This window comes from Eschrichtius robustus, chromosome 21 (genome assembly GCF_028021215.1).
Source record: "Eschrichtius robustus isolate mEscRob2 chromosome 21, mEscRob2.pri, whole genome shotgun sequence".
NCBI lineage: Eukaryota > Metazoa > Chordata > Mammalia > Artiodactyla > Eschrichtiidae > Eschrichtius > Eschrichtius robustus.
The window spans coordinates 32,631,851-32,649,394 of record NC_090844.1 but is presented as its reverse complement, the minus strand read 5'-3'; the positions used below and the strand labels follow the sequence as shown (position 1 = coordinate 32,649,394).

General features: G+C 39.4%; 1 protein-coding gene across 1 annotated transcript in view; it reads left to right on the top strand.

Moving 5' to 3' along the window:
* Nucleotides 1–17,544, top strand: part of DDHD2 (DDHD domain containing 2) — a 26,877-nt gene extending 9,333 nt beyond the window's left edge. Inside the window, exons 9-18 of the mRNA XM_068532260.1 lie at nucleotides 80–147; nucleotides 798–920; nucleotides 1,786–1,881; nucleotides 2,928–3,056; nucleotides 3,164–3,319; nucleotides 3,590–3,692; nucleotides 3,834–4,004; nucleotides 4,709–4,871; nucleotides 14,592–14,699; nucleotides 15,145–17,544. Of these exons, the coding sequence (XP_068388361.1) occupies nucleotides 80–147; nucleotides 798–920; nucleotides 1,786–1,881; nucleotides 2,928–3,056; nucleotides 3,164–3,319; nucleotides 3,590–3,692; nucleotides 3,834–4,004; nucleotides 4,709–4,871; nucleotides 14,592–14,673 (1,091 nt within the window). The 3' untranslated portion in view covers nucleotides 14,674–14,699; nucleotides 15,145–17,544. The remainder of the gene's footprint in view (nucleotides 1–79; nucleotides 148–797; nucleotides 921–1,785; nucleotides 1,882–2,927; nucleotides 3,057–3,163; nucleotides 3,320–3,589; nucleotides 3,693–3,833; nucleotides 4,005–4,708; nucleotides 4,872–14,591; nucleotides 14,700–15,144) is intronic.

Sequence of the window (17,544 nt, the reverse complement as noted above, 5' to 3'; positions counted from 1 at the left end):
TACTTTTTTTTGTATAAAAGACAGCTATTTAGTGCTAATGCTTTGAAATTGTCCCTTCTTTCTTCTGTTTTACTTGTAGGTTCACTTATATTGTTCGATATCCTAACAAATCAGAAAGATTCTTTGGGGGATGTTGACAGTAAAAAGGTAATTTAGATGTTCAGATAGGTTCTTTTGTATGCTTTCTTAGTAAGCATTTTTAGATTTTAGGCTTTTTGTTTTTCGCTTAGTCTCATACCATAATATTTACATTTATTTTAATTTTAACAGACTTGTAATTATCTCTGTCATTCTTGGATGATAGAAGCAAGATAGTAGTATGCTTCTACAAATATTTGCCACATTCTAAAATAATTATAGGTATCTTATTTTTTCATTATAAATATGCACTACTGATCTGTTATTAGAATTATAGAATCATTGAGTTGAAATGGAATTTGCATATGAGGAAATGAAGAGTGAATTGGATGCAAACTGATATAGTTTATAGAAATTCTGTTTGAAAGCCATCCTTAAACATTAATAAGAGCTCAGGGAAGGCTTTATTAATGATGATGAAGAATACTTTGCTACTCATTCATTCACTCATTCATTTATTTAAAAACATATTAGGTTTCAACTGACTGCAAAAAACTTCAAGATCAATCACAATTTATATTTCGTATAAACTACAATTTATTCAAAGTTAAGATAGGTCTCTGTGGATATCTAACATAGTACTTTCCTTTATTGCAAAGTAATATTAATAAAAATCTGAATGAATTTAGAGAATACGAGCTTTACCATTTAACTTTTAGGATTTGCCAAGTATTTTCATGGATCAAGGAGACACACCAACACTGGAGGAAGATTTGAAGAAACTTCAACTCTCTGAATTCTTTAGTATCTTTGAGAAGGAGAAAGTAGATAAGGAAGCTCTGGTAAAAATAATCTTTTAAAACTTTGCACTATACCATTTTCAGTATTTTTTTTTTAATAAATTTATTTTATTTATTTATTTTTGGCTGCGTTGGGTCTCCGTTGCTGCGCGTGGTCTTTCTCTAGTTGCAGAGAGTGGGGCTACTCTTCCTTGCGATGTGCAGGCTACTCATTGCGGTGGCTTCTCTTGTTGCGGATATGGGCTCTAGGCGCGCGGGCTTCAGTAGTTGTGGCTCGCGGGCTCTAGAGCGCAGGCTCAGTAGTTGTGGCGCATGGGCTTAGTTGTTCCGTGGCATGTGGGATCTTCCCGGGCCAGGGATCAAACCCGTGTGCCCTGCATTGGCAGGCGGATTCTTAACCACTGTGCCACCAGGGAAGTTCCCCATTTTCAGTATTTTTATTGCTTCTTTTCATCGTACTGCTTGCTAAGAACCTGCCCTTTAGAAAATTTTAGTCATAAATACTTCGTTATCATTAGTAATGCTCTTTAGCCTTATTTGTGTGCTTTTTATCATATAAAGTGATCTTTGCTTTGTGGAGGTTCAGAGTTCCAAGGAGCCATGTTAATAGCAATGGAGCAAAGACTAAAAACACAGCACAGCTCTGAAAACATGAGAGCAGGAATAAATGACCACTAACTTTTCCAACTGTTATTTTCTGTTATACTTTCTAGAGCTCTGCTGTGGATATTTGCTTGTTTATTTGTTTTTGTTACCACTAGGGAGTCCTAGTCATGCAAAGCAAAGAACAACAGAGTGTTTAGGCCTTATTCCTCTCAGAGAACAGGGCATTTACTTATTTATTTTTAGGGCATTTAACTGATTTTATTTTGCCTAGAAATAAAGATATTTGATTTTTTATGCTTAGGCTTTATGTACAGACAAAGATCTTCAGGAAATGGGAATTCCCTTAGGACCAAGAAAGAAGATACTAAACTACTTAAGGACCAGAAAAAATTCAGTGGTATGTGCTTAATATAGCTTGTGGGATTAAACAGTTTTTTGACTTCCCTGTATCCTTGTGCTTTGTGAGGTGTTTAGTATAGGGAGCTAAGCAGTTTTTAAAATTGACCTTTGGCTCTCTTTTCAGAAATTAAACACATTTACTTTATTGATATCTTTAAAGGTGTTATTAGCTTCAGAAGTCTTTATCTCCCCTGGACTTCCACCATTCAGTTTTTTCCTTTTTTTTTTTTGTTTGTTTTGTAACTGCTTTATTGAAATATAATTCACAACACATACCATAAAATTCACCCTTTTAAAATATACAATTCAGTGGGTTTTAGTATATTTGCAGAGTTGTATAACCATTACCACTATCTAATTCCAGAACATTTCCATCACCGCAAAAAGAAACATCATATTCATTAGCAGGCGCTCCCTGTTCCTCCCTCCTGTGAACCAATGATCTATTTTCTGTGTTCATGTATTTTCTTATTCTGGATATTTCATATAAACAGAGTCATACAATATGTGGCCTTTTGTGACTGGCTCCTTTCACTTAGTATAATGTATTCAAGGTATAACCGTGTTGTAACGGTGCTTCTGCACTGAGCATTTTTGGCCACTGATTCCTTTCCATAGTCTAGTTAATTATTTTTCAACCTTTTAGCAGGTTGCTCAGTTCTGATTTAAGGCTGATAGAGACATACTACTTGCTTTGATTAGAAAGGCATAGCACTTCATTGAACTCCTCAGCAATCCCCAACATTCATTCCACAGTGCTCTGCTATCGTTTTCTCTCATGATGGTTGCCTAAAGTTTCAACTGCTACCCAAATGGCTTTGTACAGCTTTCATTATTTCAGAGCATGTAGGGATATCAATTCATAATTTAAGGCAACTTTTGTTTTCATCAGCTTTATCTTGTTCTCTGAGAGATTCTTCTTAAAATTGTTGACTACCATTTCAAAACCTTCCCAAGCATCCTTTTAAACCAGTAGAAAACTGTATAATCCTTTGGATATTTTCACTACATAGCAGCCCCACAGAACTATTTTTTATTCTTTAGGGAATTAATAGACCAACCCCGAAATCACCTGCAGGGGCGAATATGTCTAACATCCCCAAAGAATCGGAGTTCTGCAGTAGTACTAATGGTACTGGAAATGATGAACATCTGGATGTTGGCATTGGGCAGGTAACAATACTAATTCTCTTTGGCCATTTTATTGTTTGCCGTTGGTATGGTAGGAACAGATGTAACTTTTGTTATTAATGAGAGATGCTTTTATTTCCTCCTTCCAGGTGCCTGTAAAATACCCCCGGCTCATCTATAAACCAGAAATATTCTTTGCCTTTGGATCTCCCATTGGAATGTTCCTTACTGTCCGAGGCCTAAAAAGAATTGACCCCAACTACAAATTTCCAACATGCAAAGGTTTCTTCAATATTTATCACCCTGTAAGCATTGGACAGCTCTTGTGGTTTTACCTGAATATTAGGGCTTATTGGTAAAGAGCATACGATATTCTATTGTGTTGATTTACTTTTTTCTATATTATTCTGTAGTAATGAGGTAATTTATAATAGTATGAATCTGGAAGTGATGGGGCAGAACAACTACATTTAAAAAAATGAGCTTATAATTATTCTTGCCTGATACATAGCTCCTGAGACTGTCATTATCTTTCTTCAGCAGAGGTATATGTAGCTATTGTTTTTCCTATGTAGTTTGATCCTGTGGCCTATAGGATTGAACCGATGGTGGTCCCAGGAGTAGAATTCGAGCCAATGCTGATTCCGCATCATAAAGGCAGAAAGCGGATGCACTTAGGTAAGTCTTGAGTATAGAACCTGATAATTCTAGACCTTCTGGTCAGAGCACACTGACTGGACCTCAATTCACTTTGTTTAGCTGTGTTGAACCCTTTTACCTCTGTAAACCATGTAATGTTCTTTTTCATATATGTTTCAGAACTGAGAGAGGGCTTGACCAGGATGAGCATGGACCTTAAGAACAACTTGCTAGGTTCGCTGCGGATGGCCTGGAAGTCTTTTACCAGAGCTCCATACCCTGCCTTACAAGCTTCAGAAACTGCAGAAGAAACTGAAGCAGAACCTGAATCAAGTTCAGAGAAGCCTAGTGGTCAGTGACACTGTACATACTGATTTCCTGCACCAGGCCAGATAACAGGGACTCCATGGTGTCTGGTTCTTATTTTCCCAGGGTCTTCTTACTTTCTCCTTTTTATTGTTTAGGACCAATACTATGAGTCCTAATGGGCCTTCAACTCTGCTGGTGTTTTCTGCCATCTAATAGCCACAAATTTTGGAAAAACATTATTTGTGAGGGAAGATGTCAAGAGAAGCTGAGCATCTAGTGATGAGGCTTTAAAACATTCCCCACTTGGGCACTATGGCAGTGATGCTCAGAGCCTACACTGTGAAGAACCTTGCTTTTACAGGGGAATGTCTGTGTATTCATGGGTTGGTTTTATTTTCCTGGCTGGGGACTAGCTAGGACACTTTTCCTCTTAATTTCACAGTTAATACTGCATTCTTTTGCTTTAGTTTTCAATTGCCTATGGAGTTCTAACCCTGTTTGCATTTAGTTTGTAAACCAAAGGCAAATGGAATTAGCCATTAAAGGTACAGGAAGGAAGAAAGGGATTGGATAAAACCAGTGTGCCTTGAGGAGAAGCTTTAAGGGGATTGAGAGGAGGAAAATGAGAGAGAGCTTTCTGAGCAGGGTAGCTCATCCTGCGGTACAGCTGGAGTCTGAGGGAAAGTAAGGACAACCTTGGAGGGCTGGACGCTTTTATATTCTTATTATGGTTCTTCTGCATCCAGATGTTAGCACAGAAGAGAACCTTGTAGCAGTTAAACAAGAAGCCCCCCCCATCCATGTGGGAATGCTGAATGGAGGCCAGCGCATCGACTATGTGCTACAGGAGAAGCCCATTGAAAGTTTTAATGAATATTTATTTGCTTTACAAAGTCATCTATGCTACTGGTAAGTGTTTGTTTGTTTTTTTAAGTCTATCTTTTTTTAAAAATTAATTAACTTATTTGTTTTATTTTTGGCTGCGTTGGGTCTTCGTTGCTGTGCGTGGTCTTTCTTTAGTTGTGGCGAGCGGGGGCTACTCTTTGTTGCTGTCACGGGCTTCTCATTGCGGTGGCTTCTCTTGCTGCAGAGCACGGGCTCTAGGCGCGCGGGCTTCAGTAGCTGTGGCTCGCGGGCTCTAGAGCGCAGGCTCAGTAGTTGTGGCGCACGGGCTTAGTTGCTCCGTGGCATGTGGGATCTTCCTGGAGCAGGGCTCGAACCCGTGTCCCCTACATTGGCAGGAGGATTCTTAACCACTGCGCCACCAAGGAAGCCCCTAAGTGTTTGTTTTTGTTTTGGGGTTTTTTGGTCTTGTTTGTTTGTTAAGATTTCTTCAGATGATATGAGTGTGCTGTTTTGTAATTGTCTGAACAAGAAATCATTCTAATCCCAAATGTACACTGGCCTATCCTCCTTTTTCTACATCTATCAAATATCTGTGAAACAATTAAGACTTATTTCACCGAGCATAATATTCTTTAGGTCCATCCATGTTGCTGCAAATGGCAGAATTCCATCTTTTTTTTTTATGGCTGAGTATTATTCCATTGTGATATATACCACATTTTCTTTACTCATTTGTCTGTTGCTGGACACTTAGGTTGCTTCCATATCTTAGTTACTGTGATTAGTGCTGCTGTGAACACTGGGGTGCGTGTATCTTTTCAAGTTAGTGTTTTCGTTTTTTCTGGATGTATACCCAGGAGTGGAATTGCTGGATCATATGGTGGTTATATTTTGGTTTTTTTGAGGCGTCTCCATACTGTTTTCCACAGTGGCTGCACCATTTCACATTCCCACCAACCGTGGACAAGCATTCCCGTTTCTCCACATCCTCGCCAGTGTTTGTTATTTGTGTTCCTTTTGATGACAGCCGTTCTGACAGGTGTGAGGTGGTATCTCGTTGTGGTTTTGATTTTCATTTCCCTGATGATTAGTGATGTTGAGCATCTTTTCATGTGCCTGTTACCCATTTATGTGTCTTTCTCGGAAAAATGTCTATTCAGGTCTCCTGCCCATTTTTTGATTGGGTTTTGTTTTTTTGTTTTGATATTGAGTTTTATGAGCTGTTTATATATTTTGGATATTAACCCCTTATCACTCATATCATGTGCAAATATTTTCTCCCATTCAGTAGCTTTTCGTTTCATTTTGTTGATGGTTTCCTTTGCTGTGTAAAAGCTTTTAAGTTTAATTAGGCCCCACTTGTTTATTTTTGCTTTTATTTTTTTGCCTTAGGAGACAGATCCAAAAAAATATTGCTGTGATTTAGTCAAAGAGTGTTCTGCCTATATTCTCTTCTAGGGGGTTTATGGTTTCCAGTCTTACATTTAGGTCTTTCATCCATTTTGAGTTTATTTTTGTAAATGGTGTGCAGAAATTTTCTAATCTCATTCCTTTACATGTAGCTGTCCAGTTTTCCCAGCACCACTTGTCAAAGAAACTGTCTTTTCTCCATTTTGCATTCTTGCCTCCTTTGTCATAGATTAATTAACCATAGGTGCATGGGTTTATTTCTGGGCTCTTTATTCTGCTCCATTGATCTATGTGTCTGTTTTTGTGCCAGTACTAATCTGTTTTGATAACTGTAGCTTTGTAGTATGGTCTGAAGTCAGGGAGGGTGATATCTCCAGCTTTGTTCTTTTTTTCTCAAGACTGTTTTGGCAATATGGGGTCTTCTGTGATTCCATATAGATTTTAGGATTATTTGTTCTAGTTCTGTGAAAAATGTCATGGGTATTTTGGTAGGGATCGCATTAAGTCTGTAGATTGCTTTGGATAGTATGGCCATTTTAACAATATTAATTCTTCCATTCCAAGAGTGTAGGATATCTTTCCATTTCTTTGTATCATCTTCAGTTTCCTTCATCAGTGTTTTATAATTTTCAGAGTGTAGGTTTTTCACATCCTTGGTTAAGTTTATTCCTAGGGTATTTTATTCTTTTTGATGTAATTTTAAATGGGATTTTTTTTCTACTTTCTCTTTCTGATAGTTCATCATTAGTGTATAGAAAAGCAATAGATTTCTGTATATTAATCTTGTATCCTGCAAGTTTACTGAATTCATTTATTAGTTCTAACAGTTTTTTGGTGGAGGCTTTAGGGTTTTCTATACAAAGTATCATGCTATCTGCAAATAGTGACAGTTTTACTTCCTCCCTTCCAATTTGGATGCCTTTCTTTTTTTCTTTTTTTTTTTTCCTTTTTTTTTTGTCTGATTGCTGTGGCTAGGACTTCCAATACTATGTTAAATAGAAGGGGCAACATTAGGCATCTTTGTCTTGTTCCTGAATTTGGAGGAAAGGTTTTCAGCTTTTCATTGTTGCATATGACGTTAGCTGTGGGTTTGTCATAAATGGCCTTTGTTATGTTGAGATATGTTCCCTCTATATCAACCTTTTTTTTTTTTTAATTAATTAATTAATTAATTTATGGCTGTGTTGGGCCTTCGTTTCTGTGCGTGGGCTTTCTCCAGTTGCGGCGCGCGGGGGCCACTCTTCATCGCGGTGCGCGGGCCTCTCACTATCGCGGCCTCTCTTGTTGCGGAGCACATGCTCCAGACGCGCAGGCTCAGTAGTTGTGGCTCACGGGCCTAGTTGCTCCGCGGCATGTGGGATCTTCCCAGACCAGGGCTCGAACCCGTGTCCCCTGCATCGGCAGGCAGACTCTCAACCACTGCGCCACCAGGGAAGCCCTCTATATCAACTTTGATGAGTGTTCTTATCAAGAATGGATGTTGAATTTTATTAAATGTATTTCTGTGTCCATTAAGGTGATCGTGTGATTTTTGTCCTTTCTTTTGTTGATGTGGTATATCACATTGATTGATTTGTGAATGTTGAACCATCCTTGTGTCCCTGGAATAAATCCCACTTGATCATTATGTATGATCCTTTTTTTATATTGTTGGATTCAGTTTGCTAACATTTTGTTGAGAAGTTGTGCATCTATATTCATCAAAGATATTGGCCTGTAATTTTCTTTTTTTGTATTGTATTGGTCTGGTTTGGGTATCAGGATAATGGTGGCCTCATAGAATGTATTTGGGAGTATTTCCTCCTCTTCAGTTTTTTGGAGTAGTTAAAGGAGGATAGGTGTTAGCTCTTCTTTGTACGTTTGCTAGAATTCCCCTGTGAAGTCAGTCCTGGACTTCTGTTTCCTGAGAGTTTTTTTTAATTACAAATTTAATTTCACTAGTGTTTGGTCTGTTTAAATGGTCTGTTTCTTCTTGATTCAGTCTTGGCAATTTTTATGTTTCTAGAAATTTGTCCATTTCTTCTAGGTTGTCTAATTTGTTGGAATATAACTGTTCATAGTATCCTTTTATGATTTTTTTATATCTCTGTGGTATCGGTTGTAATTTCTCCTCTTTCATTTCTTATTTTGTTTATTTGGGTCCTCTCTCTTTTCTTCTTGGTGAGCCTGGCTAAAGGTTTATCCTTTTTGTTTATCTTTTCAAAAAACCAGCTCTCATTTTCATTGATCTTCTCTATTGCTTTCTTTAATCTCTATTTTATTTCCTTCTCTGATCTTTATTATTTCCTTCCTTCTGCTGACTTTGGGCTTTGTTTTTCTTTTTCTAATTCCCTTAGGTGGCAGGTTTGTTTGAGATTTTTCTTATTTCTTGAGGAAGGCCTGTATCACTATAAACTTCCCTGTTAAATCTGCTTTTGCTGCATCCCATAGATTTTGGAGAGTTGTGTTTCCATTTTTATTTGTCTCAAGGTATTTTCTGATTTCCTCTTTGATTTCTTTATTGACCCATCATTTTTTAGTAGCATGTCGTTTAGTCTCCATGTGTTTGTTCTTTTCCCATTTTTCTTTCTGTAATTGATTTCTAGTTTCATACCTTTGTGGTCGGAAAAAAACTTGATATAATTTCTATCCTCTGAAATTTGTTGAGACTTGTTTTGTGGCCCAACCTGTGATCTGTCCTGGAGAACATTTCATGTGCACTTGGAAAAAATGTGTATTCTGCTGTTTTGGAATGTAATGTCCTGTAGATATCTATTATGTCCACCTAGTCTATTGTGTCATTTAAGGCCACTGTTGCCTTATTGATTTTCTGTCTGGATTATCTGTCCATTGATGAAAATGGAATGTTAAAGTCTCCTACTATTACTGTATTATTGTCAGTTTCTCCTCTTATGTCTGTTACTATTTGCTTTATATATTTAGCTGCTCCTATCTTGGATGCATATATAGTAACAAATGTTACATCCTGTTCTCATATTGATCCCTTTATCATTATAGAACGCCCTCCTTTGTCTGTTGTTATAGCCTTTGTTTTAAAGTCTATTTTGTCTGATAGGAATATTGCTGCCCCTGCTTTCTTTTCATTTCCATTTACAGGAAATATCTTTTTCCATTCCCTTATTTTCAGCCTGTGTGTGTCTTTAGCTCTGACATGAGTCTCCTGGAGGCAGCATATAGATGGGTCTTGTTTTTTGTCCAGTCACCCACCCTGTGTCTTTTTAAAATTTATTTATTTATTTTTGGCTGCGTTGGGTCTTCGTTGCTGTGTGTAGGCTTCTCATTGCTTTGGCTTCTCTTGTTGCGGAGCATGGGCTCTAGGCACGCGGGCTTCAGTAGTTGTGGCACGTGGGCTCAGTAGTTGTGGCTTGTGGGCTCTAGAGCGCAGGCTCAGTAGTGGTGGCGCAGGGGCTTAGTTGCTCCGCGGCATGTGGGATCTTCCCGGACCAGGGCTCGAACCCGTGTCCCCTGCATTGGCAGGCGGATTCTTAAGCACTGCGCCACCAGGGAAGCCCCACCCTGTGTCTTTTAATTGGAGCATTTAGTCCATTGACATTTAAAGTAATTATTGATAGGTATGTACTTATTGCCATTGTATTACTTGTTTTCCGGTTGTTTTTGTAGTTCTTCTGTATTCATTTCTTTTTTTTCTTCCTTTGTGGTTTAATGATTTTATTTAGCAGTATGCTTGTGTTCCTTACTTTTTTGTGTGTGTGTATATGTTGTAGTTTTTTGATTTGTGATTACCATGGGGTTCTTATATGTTGACCTATATCTACTTGTGTTAAACTGGCAGTCATTTAAGTTCAAACATATTCTAAACAACCTATGTTATTTTACTCCCCTCCCCTGCATTTTGTGGTTTTGATGTTACATTTCACATCTTCACATTTATCCCTTAACTGTTCATTGTAGTTATAGTTGCTTTTACAGTTTTTTGTCTTTTAATCTTCATACTGGCTTATTTAAGTGGTTGATCCTCAGTCCTTAGTATGTATTTGCCTTTTCTATTGGGATTTTCCCTTTTCTATAGGTTCTTACTTCTTTTCCACTTAGAGAAGACCCTTTAACATTTATTTTAGAGTAGGTTTAGTATTGATGAACTGTTTCAGTTTTTGCTTGTCTGAGCAGTCCTTTATCTCTTCTTCAATTCTGAATGATAATCTTGTTGGGCAGAGTATCCTGGGTTGCAGGTTTTTCCCTTTCAGGACTTTGAATATATCATGCCACTCCCTTCTGGCCTGCAAGGTTTCTGCAGAGAAATCAGCTGATAGCCTTATGGAGATTCCCTTGTGTATGACTCTCTTTTTTTCTTGCTGCCTTCAGAAGCCTCTCTTTACCTTTTGCCATTTTAATTATGTTATGGCTTGGTGTGAGTTTGCTTGGGTTCATCTTGTTTGGGACCCTCTGTGCTTCCTGTTCCTGGATATTTGTTTCCTCCAGGTTTGGGAAGTTTTCAGCCACAGTTTCCTCAAATACATTTTCGATGCCCTGCTCTCTCTCTTCTCCTTCTGAGACCCCTATAATGTGAATGTTGGTACATTTAATGTTAGCCCAGAGATCTCTTATACCATTTTCATTTTTTAAAATCTCTCTTTTCTTTTTGCTGTTCTGATTGGGTGATTTCCATTATTCTATGTTTCAGATCACTTATGTGTTCTTCTGTATCACTTAGTCTGCTATTCAGTCCTTTTAGTGTGTTTTTTATTGCAGCTATTGAATTCTTCATTTCTGATTGGGTCTTTTTTATATATTCTAGTTCCTTGTTAAAATTCTCACTATGTTCATTTGTTCTTGTCCCTAATTCAGTTAACATGTTTTAATTAACTGTGTTCTGAATTCTTTATCTGGTAAATTGTTTATTTCTGTTTCATTATTTATTTTTTCATGGGTTTTCTCTTGCTGTTTCAATTGAGAGCAGTTCCTCTGCCTTTTCATTTTGCTTAACTTTTTCTGTCACTATGAATTTAGGTGAAACAGTTACGTATTGCGGTCTGAAAGGGGTATTCTTATGTGGGAGAATCCTTATACAGACTATGTGTGCCCAGTGCCTTTGATGGGAGAGCAGGATTTGATGACACGGACAAAGTCATCTTTCCTCAGCTATCACCTTAGTAGGGGGTGGAGCTGGAGCTGGGTGTGAGGTGGGACTTCCCCTCTGCTCAGTGGCTGTCACCATGCAGTTGGGGACAGGGTCTGACCCTAAGTTGCTGGAGCCAAAGCCCTGAGGGTCCGGCCCAGGCTGGCTCTGTTCCCTTTAGGTGTGTTTCCCACCCCCCCTGCACTGGAACCCTTGCCCCAGAGCTGGGGAGGGCAGACAAAAGTGGGGCCCACGTGGGCTCTCTGCAGACAGAGGTCCGAGCTGTCTGCCATGTGCAGCCTTGGGTGCATGTCCCCTTTGCCCCTCATAGTCGATCACTGCCCCCGGCCTCCCCTGTCTTGTTATGGGGCCACACTGCAGGGCAGCTGGGGCCTGTGTGGACTCTGGGTGTATGTTGGGGCGTAAGCCGTGGGGTAGAGGCCGCCGTCAGAGTTCTGGGCTTCTTCTGATGCGCTGCTTGAGTAAGTGCCAACAGTGGCTGCTGACACCCCACCCAGACTCCGCCCCAGGTCCGGGTTGCCTGTGCATCCCTTGGCTGTGTTTCTCCCTGTCGTGGCGGCCCGAGACGCCGTGCAGTGGTGCATCGTCATGGAGCAAGTGGGGCTGAGGTGTGCACCCAGGCGGGGAGACCTGGCAGCCACTAGAGCAGTCCTCCCACTGTACTCGCCGCCCTGCCTGGGGGCGAGCCAGCACGCACGCGCTCCCACAGCCCTGCTGCCCTCCAGCTGGCCAAGGGGGCTCGTCTCCCCTGATGAGGACCCCAGGACTGGGGCGTTCAGTCTGAGGCTCTCACTGCTCACTCCCCAGGGTGGGGCTCCGCCTGTGCATTCTCCCTTTTCCTCTGAGTCCCCTCCCAGGGGCACAGGTCCCAACCTGATCGCTTTTCTTCCCATCCTAAACGATTACATGTGGATCTTCCTTACAGCCTTGGTTGTACCGGAGTTTTTCTGACAGTTTCCATTCCACATATAGATGTACTTTTGATGTGTTTTTTGGGGGGGGTGAGTTCCATGTCCTCTTCCTCGGCCACGCTGATCGATCCCCCCTGCCATCCACACATCTTCTTTGGTGAATTGTCTGTTGAAATCTTTTGCCCATTAAAAAAATTGGATTATTTCATTATTAAGTTTCGAGAGTTTTCTATATTTTAGTTACAAGTTCTTTTCAGATATACTTTTTTTCCTCGGGATGTCGTTTGGTTTTCATTTTCTAGCAAGTAGGTTTTGAAGCGCAGTTTTTTATTTTGATGAAGTCCATTTTACTGATGTTTGTGCTTTTCTGACATACTTAAGAAATCTTTGCCAAATCCAATGTCATTAAGGTTTCTCCTTTGTTTTTAGAAGTTGTGTCGTTTTAGCTTTTACATTTAGCTCTATGATCCATTTTGATTGAGTTAATTTTTAAAGATGGTGTGAGGAAAGGATTGAGGTTCATTGTTTTGCATGTGGTTTTCCTGTTCTAGCAACATTTGTTGAAAAGTTTATTCAGATGGAGAAACTGTTGAATTGCTTTGGCTCTGTTTTGTTCCACTGATCTGTTTGTCTATCCTTATGCCAATAAAACACTGTCCTGATTACTGTAGCTTTATAGTAAGGCTTAAAATTAGGTATCTTGAGTCCTTCATCTTTGTTGTTCCTATTCGTAGTTATTTTAGGTATTGTAGGTCCTCTGCATTTCCTTATATATTGTAGAATGAACTTGTTAATTTCAGCCAAAAAGCTTTTTAGGGATTTTGATTGTGATTGCATTTTATCTATAGATCAGTTTGGGGGAAGAATTGACATCTTAATAATGCTGAGTCTTCTGACCCACGAACACAGTTCTCTCTCAGTGTATTTTGGTCTTTGGTTTCTCTCAGCAGTGTTTTGTGGTTTTCAGCGTGTGTATCATGCACTCTGTAATTCATATTGCCCTCCTCCTATTATGAATAAGGTTGAGCATCTTGACATATACTTAAGGACCATTTTAATTTTGGGGGGGAGTTATCTATATACCCTTTATTCTCTTTTATATTGAAATTTTGGTTTTTTAATTGATAAATCTGTGATATGAGTTGTAAATACCTTTTCCCCAGTTTGTCTTTGACATTGTGTACATTACTTTTTGCTAAGTAGAAATTTTGATTTTTATGTAGTCAAATTTATTTTTTTTCCTTTTTTGGCTTCTGGAATTTGTGTCATACTTAGATTTTCCTTGCTCTCCAAAGAATTCCTTACCACAGTTTATTCTGATATTTTAGGGTTTCATTTTTACATATAAATCTTTGATTCTGTTCAAATTTATCCTAATAGTAAGGTGTGGATTGATCCAGATCATTTTCAGGATAGCTATCCAGTTGTTGCAACACTGTTAATAGATCTGAGGTTCTAACTTTATTGTATTAAATTTCTATGAGTATTTAAGGCTATTTCTGGACTTCCTGTTCTTTTCTATTGATCCATTTATTTATGCACCAGGATCACACCATTTTAATATCTGGTTTAGCGAATCTCCCCTCACTGGTATAGGAGGAAGGAGTTTCTTAACCTGCCATCTGTGTATGGAGCTTGTGGGGAATAGAAGAAAGTCTATGAGTCCAGTGAAATTCTATTTATAATTTCGGGTATATATGTATATGGTGTCTTTTCTGGGGAGAAATCCATAGGTTTCATTAGATTCTCAAATAGATCCATGACTCAAAAAATGTCAAACCTTAGATCTAGAAAAGTGTTTGAGCCATATACCCTTACAGCAATCCGTGAATGCTGTATTTTTATAATCAAATTTCTTTACAAACTGGATATAAATAATTGCTTGTACACACACTGAATAATACCTGGAAGATGCATGAGAAATTGGTAACGTCGGTTGTCAGAAGTTGGGGACTAGTGGTGAAGAAACAGCGAGAAGGAGACTTCATTATTATATCCTTTTATATCTTTGATTTTTATTCATATGATTGTATTGGCTTTTTGAAAAAGGTGAATAACATTTAAAAAATTAAGGTGATGAATTGGATGACTCTTCCATGTTGTTCCAAGAGTGAGTTCTGTGGAAAGGGAGGGCTTGGTCATTTACTACTGGCTTTTTTATATTACAGGACCTAATGCTAGACTTATTTGTTATAAGGTTACCTTACAAACCACTGCCAATTGCATCACCTCTGAGTCAGATTTTTTTTAAACAGTAAAAAAATGAACTCGTAAAGTGGTTGTGTAGATTGAGATGATATATGTAAAGCATCTAGTACGAATGTTAGTTTCTTCTTTTTACAACATAATTTTTTCTCTTTACAGGGAGTCTGAAGATACAGTATTGCTGGTCCTCAAAGAAATCTACCAAACCCAGGGTATCTTCCTTGATCAGCCTTTACAGTAAAAATGAACCACCTATGGCTGCTTAATGTAAGTTTTTAAATGTCATGTATGCAGCATGGTTCCTACATATTAACATGGGACGAGGAACTGTGGAGCCTCAGCTCTTTATAAATACACTTTTTGTTGCCTGTCACCAAGATCCAGGTTATTACTCATTTTTAGAGGGACTCTGGTTAAAATTCATGGGAAAAAAGCACAGTAGGCCACTTAGAGAAAGGTTAGTGTATGTTTGTTTTGTTAGCGACTTGGTCCAATGATACTTGCCATTTTTAGGATCTAAACTCAGAATCTTAATAGTTGACCATCTGAGAGTTAACCATGGCAACAGTTACAGCTTTAAGCACAAACAGCTCACCCTGGGATTTACGTTACTCAGCCCTGTAGATGTGTAGTTAGAAAGTTTGTGTGTCAGACTCTGGCGTTCTCTCTGGTCGCCTTCCAGCGTGATGACCTCTTCCACTCTCTCCCTTAGACGGACACTGAGGGATCCTTCCCCAGAAAACCTGCCTCTTTGTTGCTGCGGTTTTCCTCTCCTCAGCTGCGACATTTCCTGCAGGTTGCCTGCCACTTTACTCACCACTGGGGTCTTTGGAAGATAATCTTCCTCTCTGGAAGTGAGTGGAAAAGCAAAGGGAAGACCCTATTATTTTTTACCACTGGCTTCAAAGAAACACTTGCCATTCTTTCGTCATAGCTGGGAGTGGTTTGCATCTTTAATACTTTGATGATGGTATTTAGGTACCACACTTTATTGCTTATTACTTGAGATGGTATAACGTCTGTTTGAGTTTTTGTTTTGGGTTGGGTATAAATTTTTCTAAGAAATTACTGCTTATCTTTAGAAAATATTCTAATCTGGAAGCGGACTCCCGAGATTCAGAAGGCATTTTGGGGTCTGCTCATCGCTCATGGGTGTTCTCTGCATTTGAAGGCCAAGTCTAAGTGGATGAGGGAGACTGGTGGCCATCAGACTCTTTTGAGCCAGCTTTTATTTCCTACACGTACTGTATGAAGAAAGACTAAAATTTGTAAATACTGTTTACTCTCTCTACAGCTGACTGACAGATTTATTGCTAGGAATCACTGAGCTGTTCATTGTTTCCACAGCTGTTTGAGCTGCTCTCGGTGGACAGTCTAAAGTGGACAGTTTAGTTCACATCAGGTGCATCTTTATAAAGCAAAGAGATATTATATATCCTAGACCTGCCCTTTTATATCATATCATACTTCAAACTGGGAGACTCTAGACAAAGTCCGACTTAGTTGTTGGTTCTTAAGTTGAGGGTTATAAAAGCTGACAGACCTGAAATTACACAGCTTTGACTGCTTATTAAGTGATGAATAAAATGTTTTAGTGGTACATTGATGGTGAAATAGAATTTGTGTAAGCCATCTGCCACAGCTGCTTGGGTGCAGGGAGTATTGAAGAGTGTCCTCTTCAAGCACATAAACAGCGTTGCCTTCTTAGGTACCTGTAGTGCAGGACGCTGCGGGACAGGCTCCCGGCACAGGCAGTGTTGGTAGATCTGGCTAGGGGGAAGTGTTCCTTATTCTGAAAGACAAACCTGCGTCTGTGGGGCCAGGAACAGCTGTTGCAGAGTCAGTGTCAGAGCGTGCAAGTGAGATGCACCTTGAAGAAGACGGGTGAATGGAGACTAATTGTTTCCAAGGCATCTTGCTCACCACTGTGCTGCAGGTATTTTCTTTCTCACAGGTCTCAGCGTGTGATTGTCTTTGCAGTTCTCTTTGTGACAGTCCTTCACACTCCTTTCAGGTTCCTACAGGCCCTGGTGGACAGAGCGGTGTAGACAGGCAAGCTGTGTTTCGTTTTTTATATCGGTTTCTTGTAAGTAAATGTATCATGGTATCCAAAGTCCTGGAATTTAACATTCACATAAGCCATCTCTTTGACAGCAGAGGGAAGGTTAATTACTGTCACCCTAGAGTGAAGGTTGGGGTAAAGGTGAGAGCCTGGCCTTTCCTTGTCCATCTGCTTACAGACTAATGCTAAGCCACTAAGAAGTCTCATCTCTATGAAATACTTTATTTTCTTTACTACATAAACTCTTGAGTCTGAAGTAAGGGTTACTGAGAATTCAGTAGCATTCAGTACATATTGAAGGGGAAGCTTTCATCAAGTTGTTGTCTTCAAATTTAAATTTGGTCTTCCTATTAACAGAATAACTAAAATTTAAGAGTAAACCAAAGGACCAGCAAGAGTGAGTCCCTGTAACCAAAGATGAACAGGATCAACCTGGATGGCTAGATAAACCACTGTTTGTACTAAGACGTGTTTCCTTCCTGGTGATGAGGGGCAGGTGACTGGAAAAGAGCTTTATATCCTGTTTGTCTCCCTGTGCTGGTATCACGGATGTATATTCCACAGGGTAATAAGCTTGACTTGAGTTCCTTGTTTAGTTGTATATTATTTGCACTACTTCAGTTGTATCATGTGCAATCTCTTAACCAAGCCTATTTTTAAATGCTGGTAGGGGACTTCCCTGGTGGCGCAGTGGTTAAGAATCTGCCTGCCAATGCGGGGGACACGGGTTCGAGCCCTGGCCCGGGAAGATCCCACATGCTGCAGAGCAGCTAAGCCCCTGCTCCACAACTGCTGAGCGGCCCCCGCTCTCCACAACTGGAGAGGGCCCACACACAGCAACGAAGACCCAGTGCAGCCAAAAATAAATAAATAAAAATAAATTTAAATGCTGGTAGAGTATCATTTTATACATACTCCCAGCTGCAGAATTGGTATTGCTTATCTCAGCAAAAGAGATTGTTTGCATGGAAAGATTAACAGCACTGATTAGCTTTCTGATATTTTGCACTTTTTGAAATGTTTTTTATGTGATTATATTTAAAACTTTAG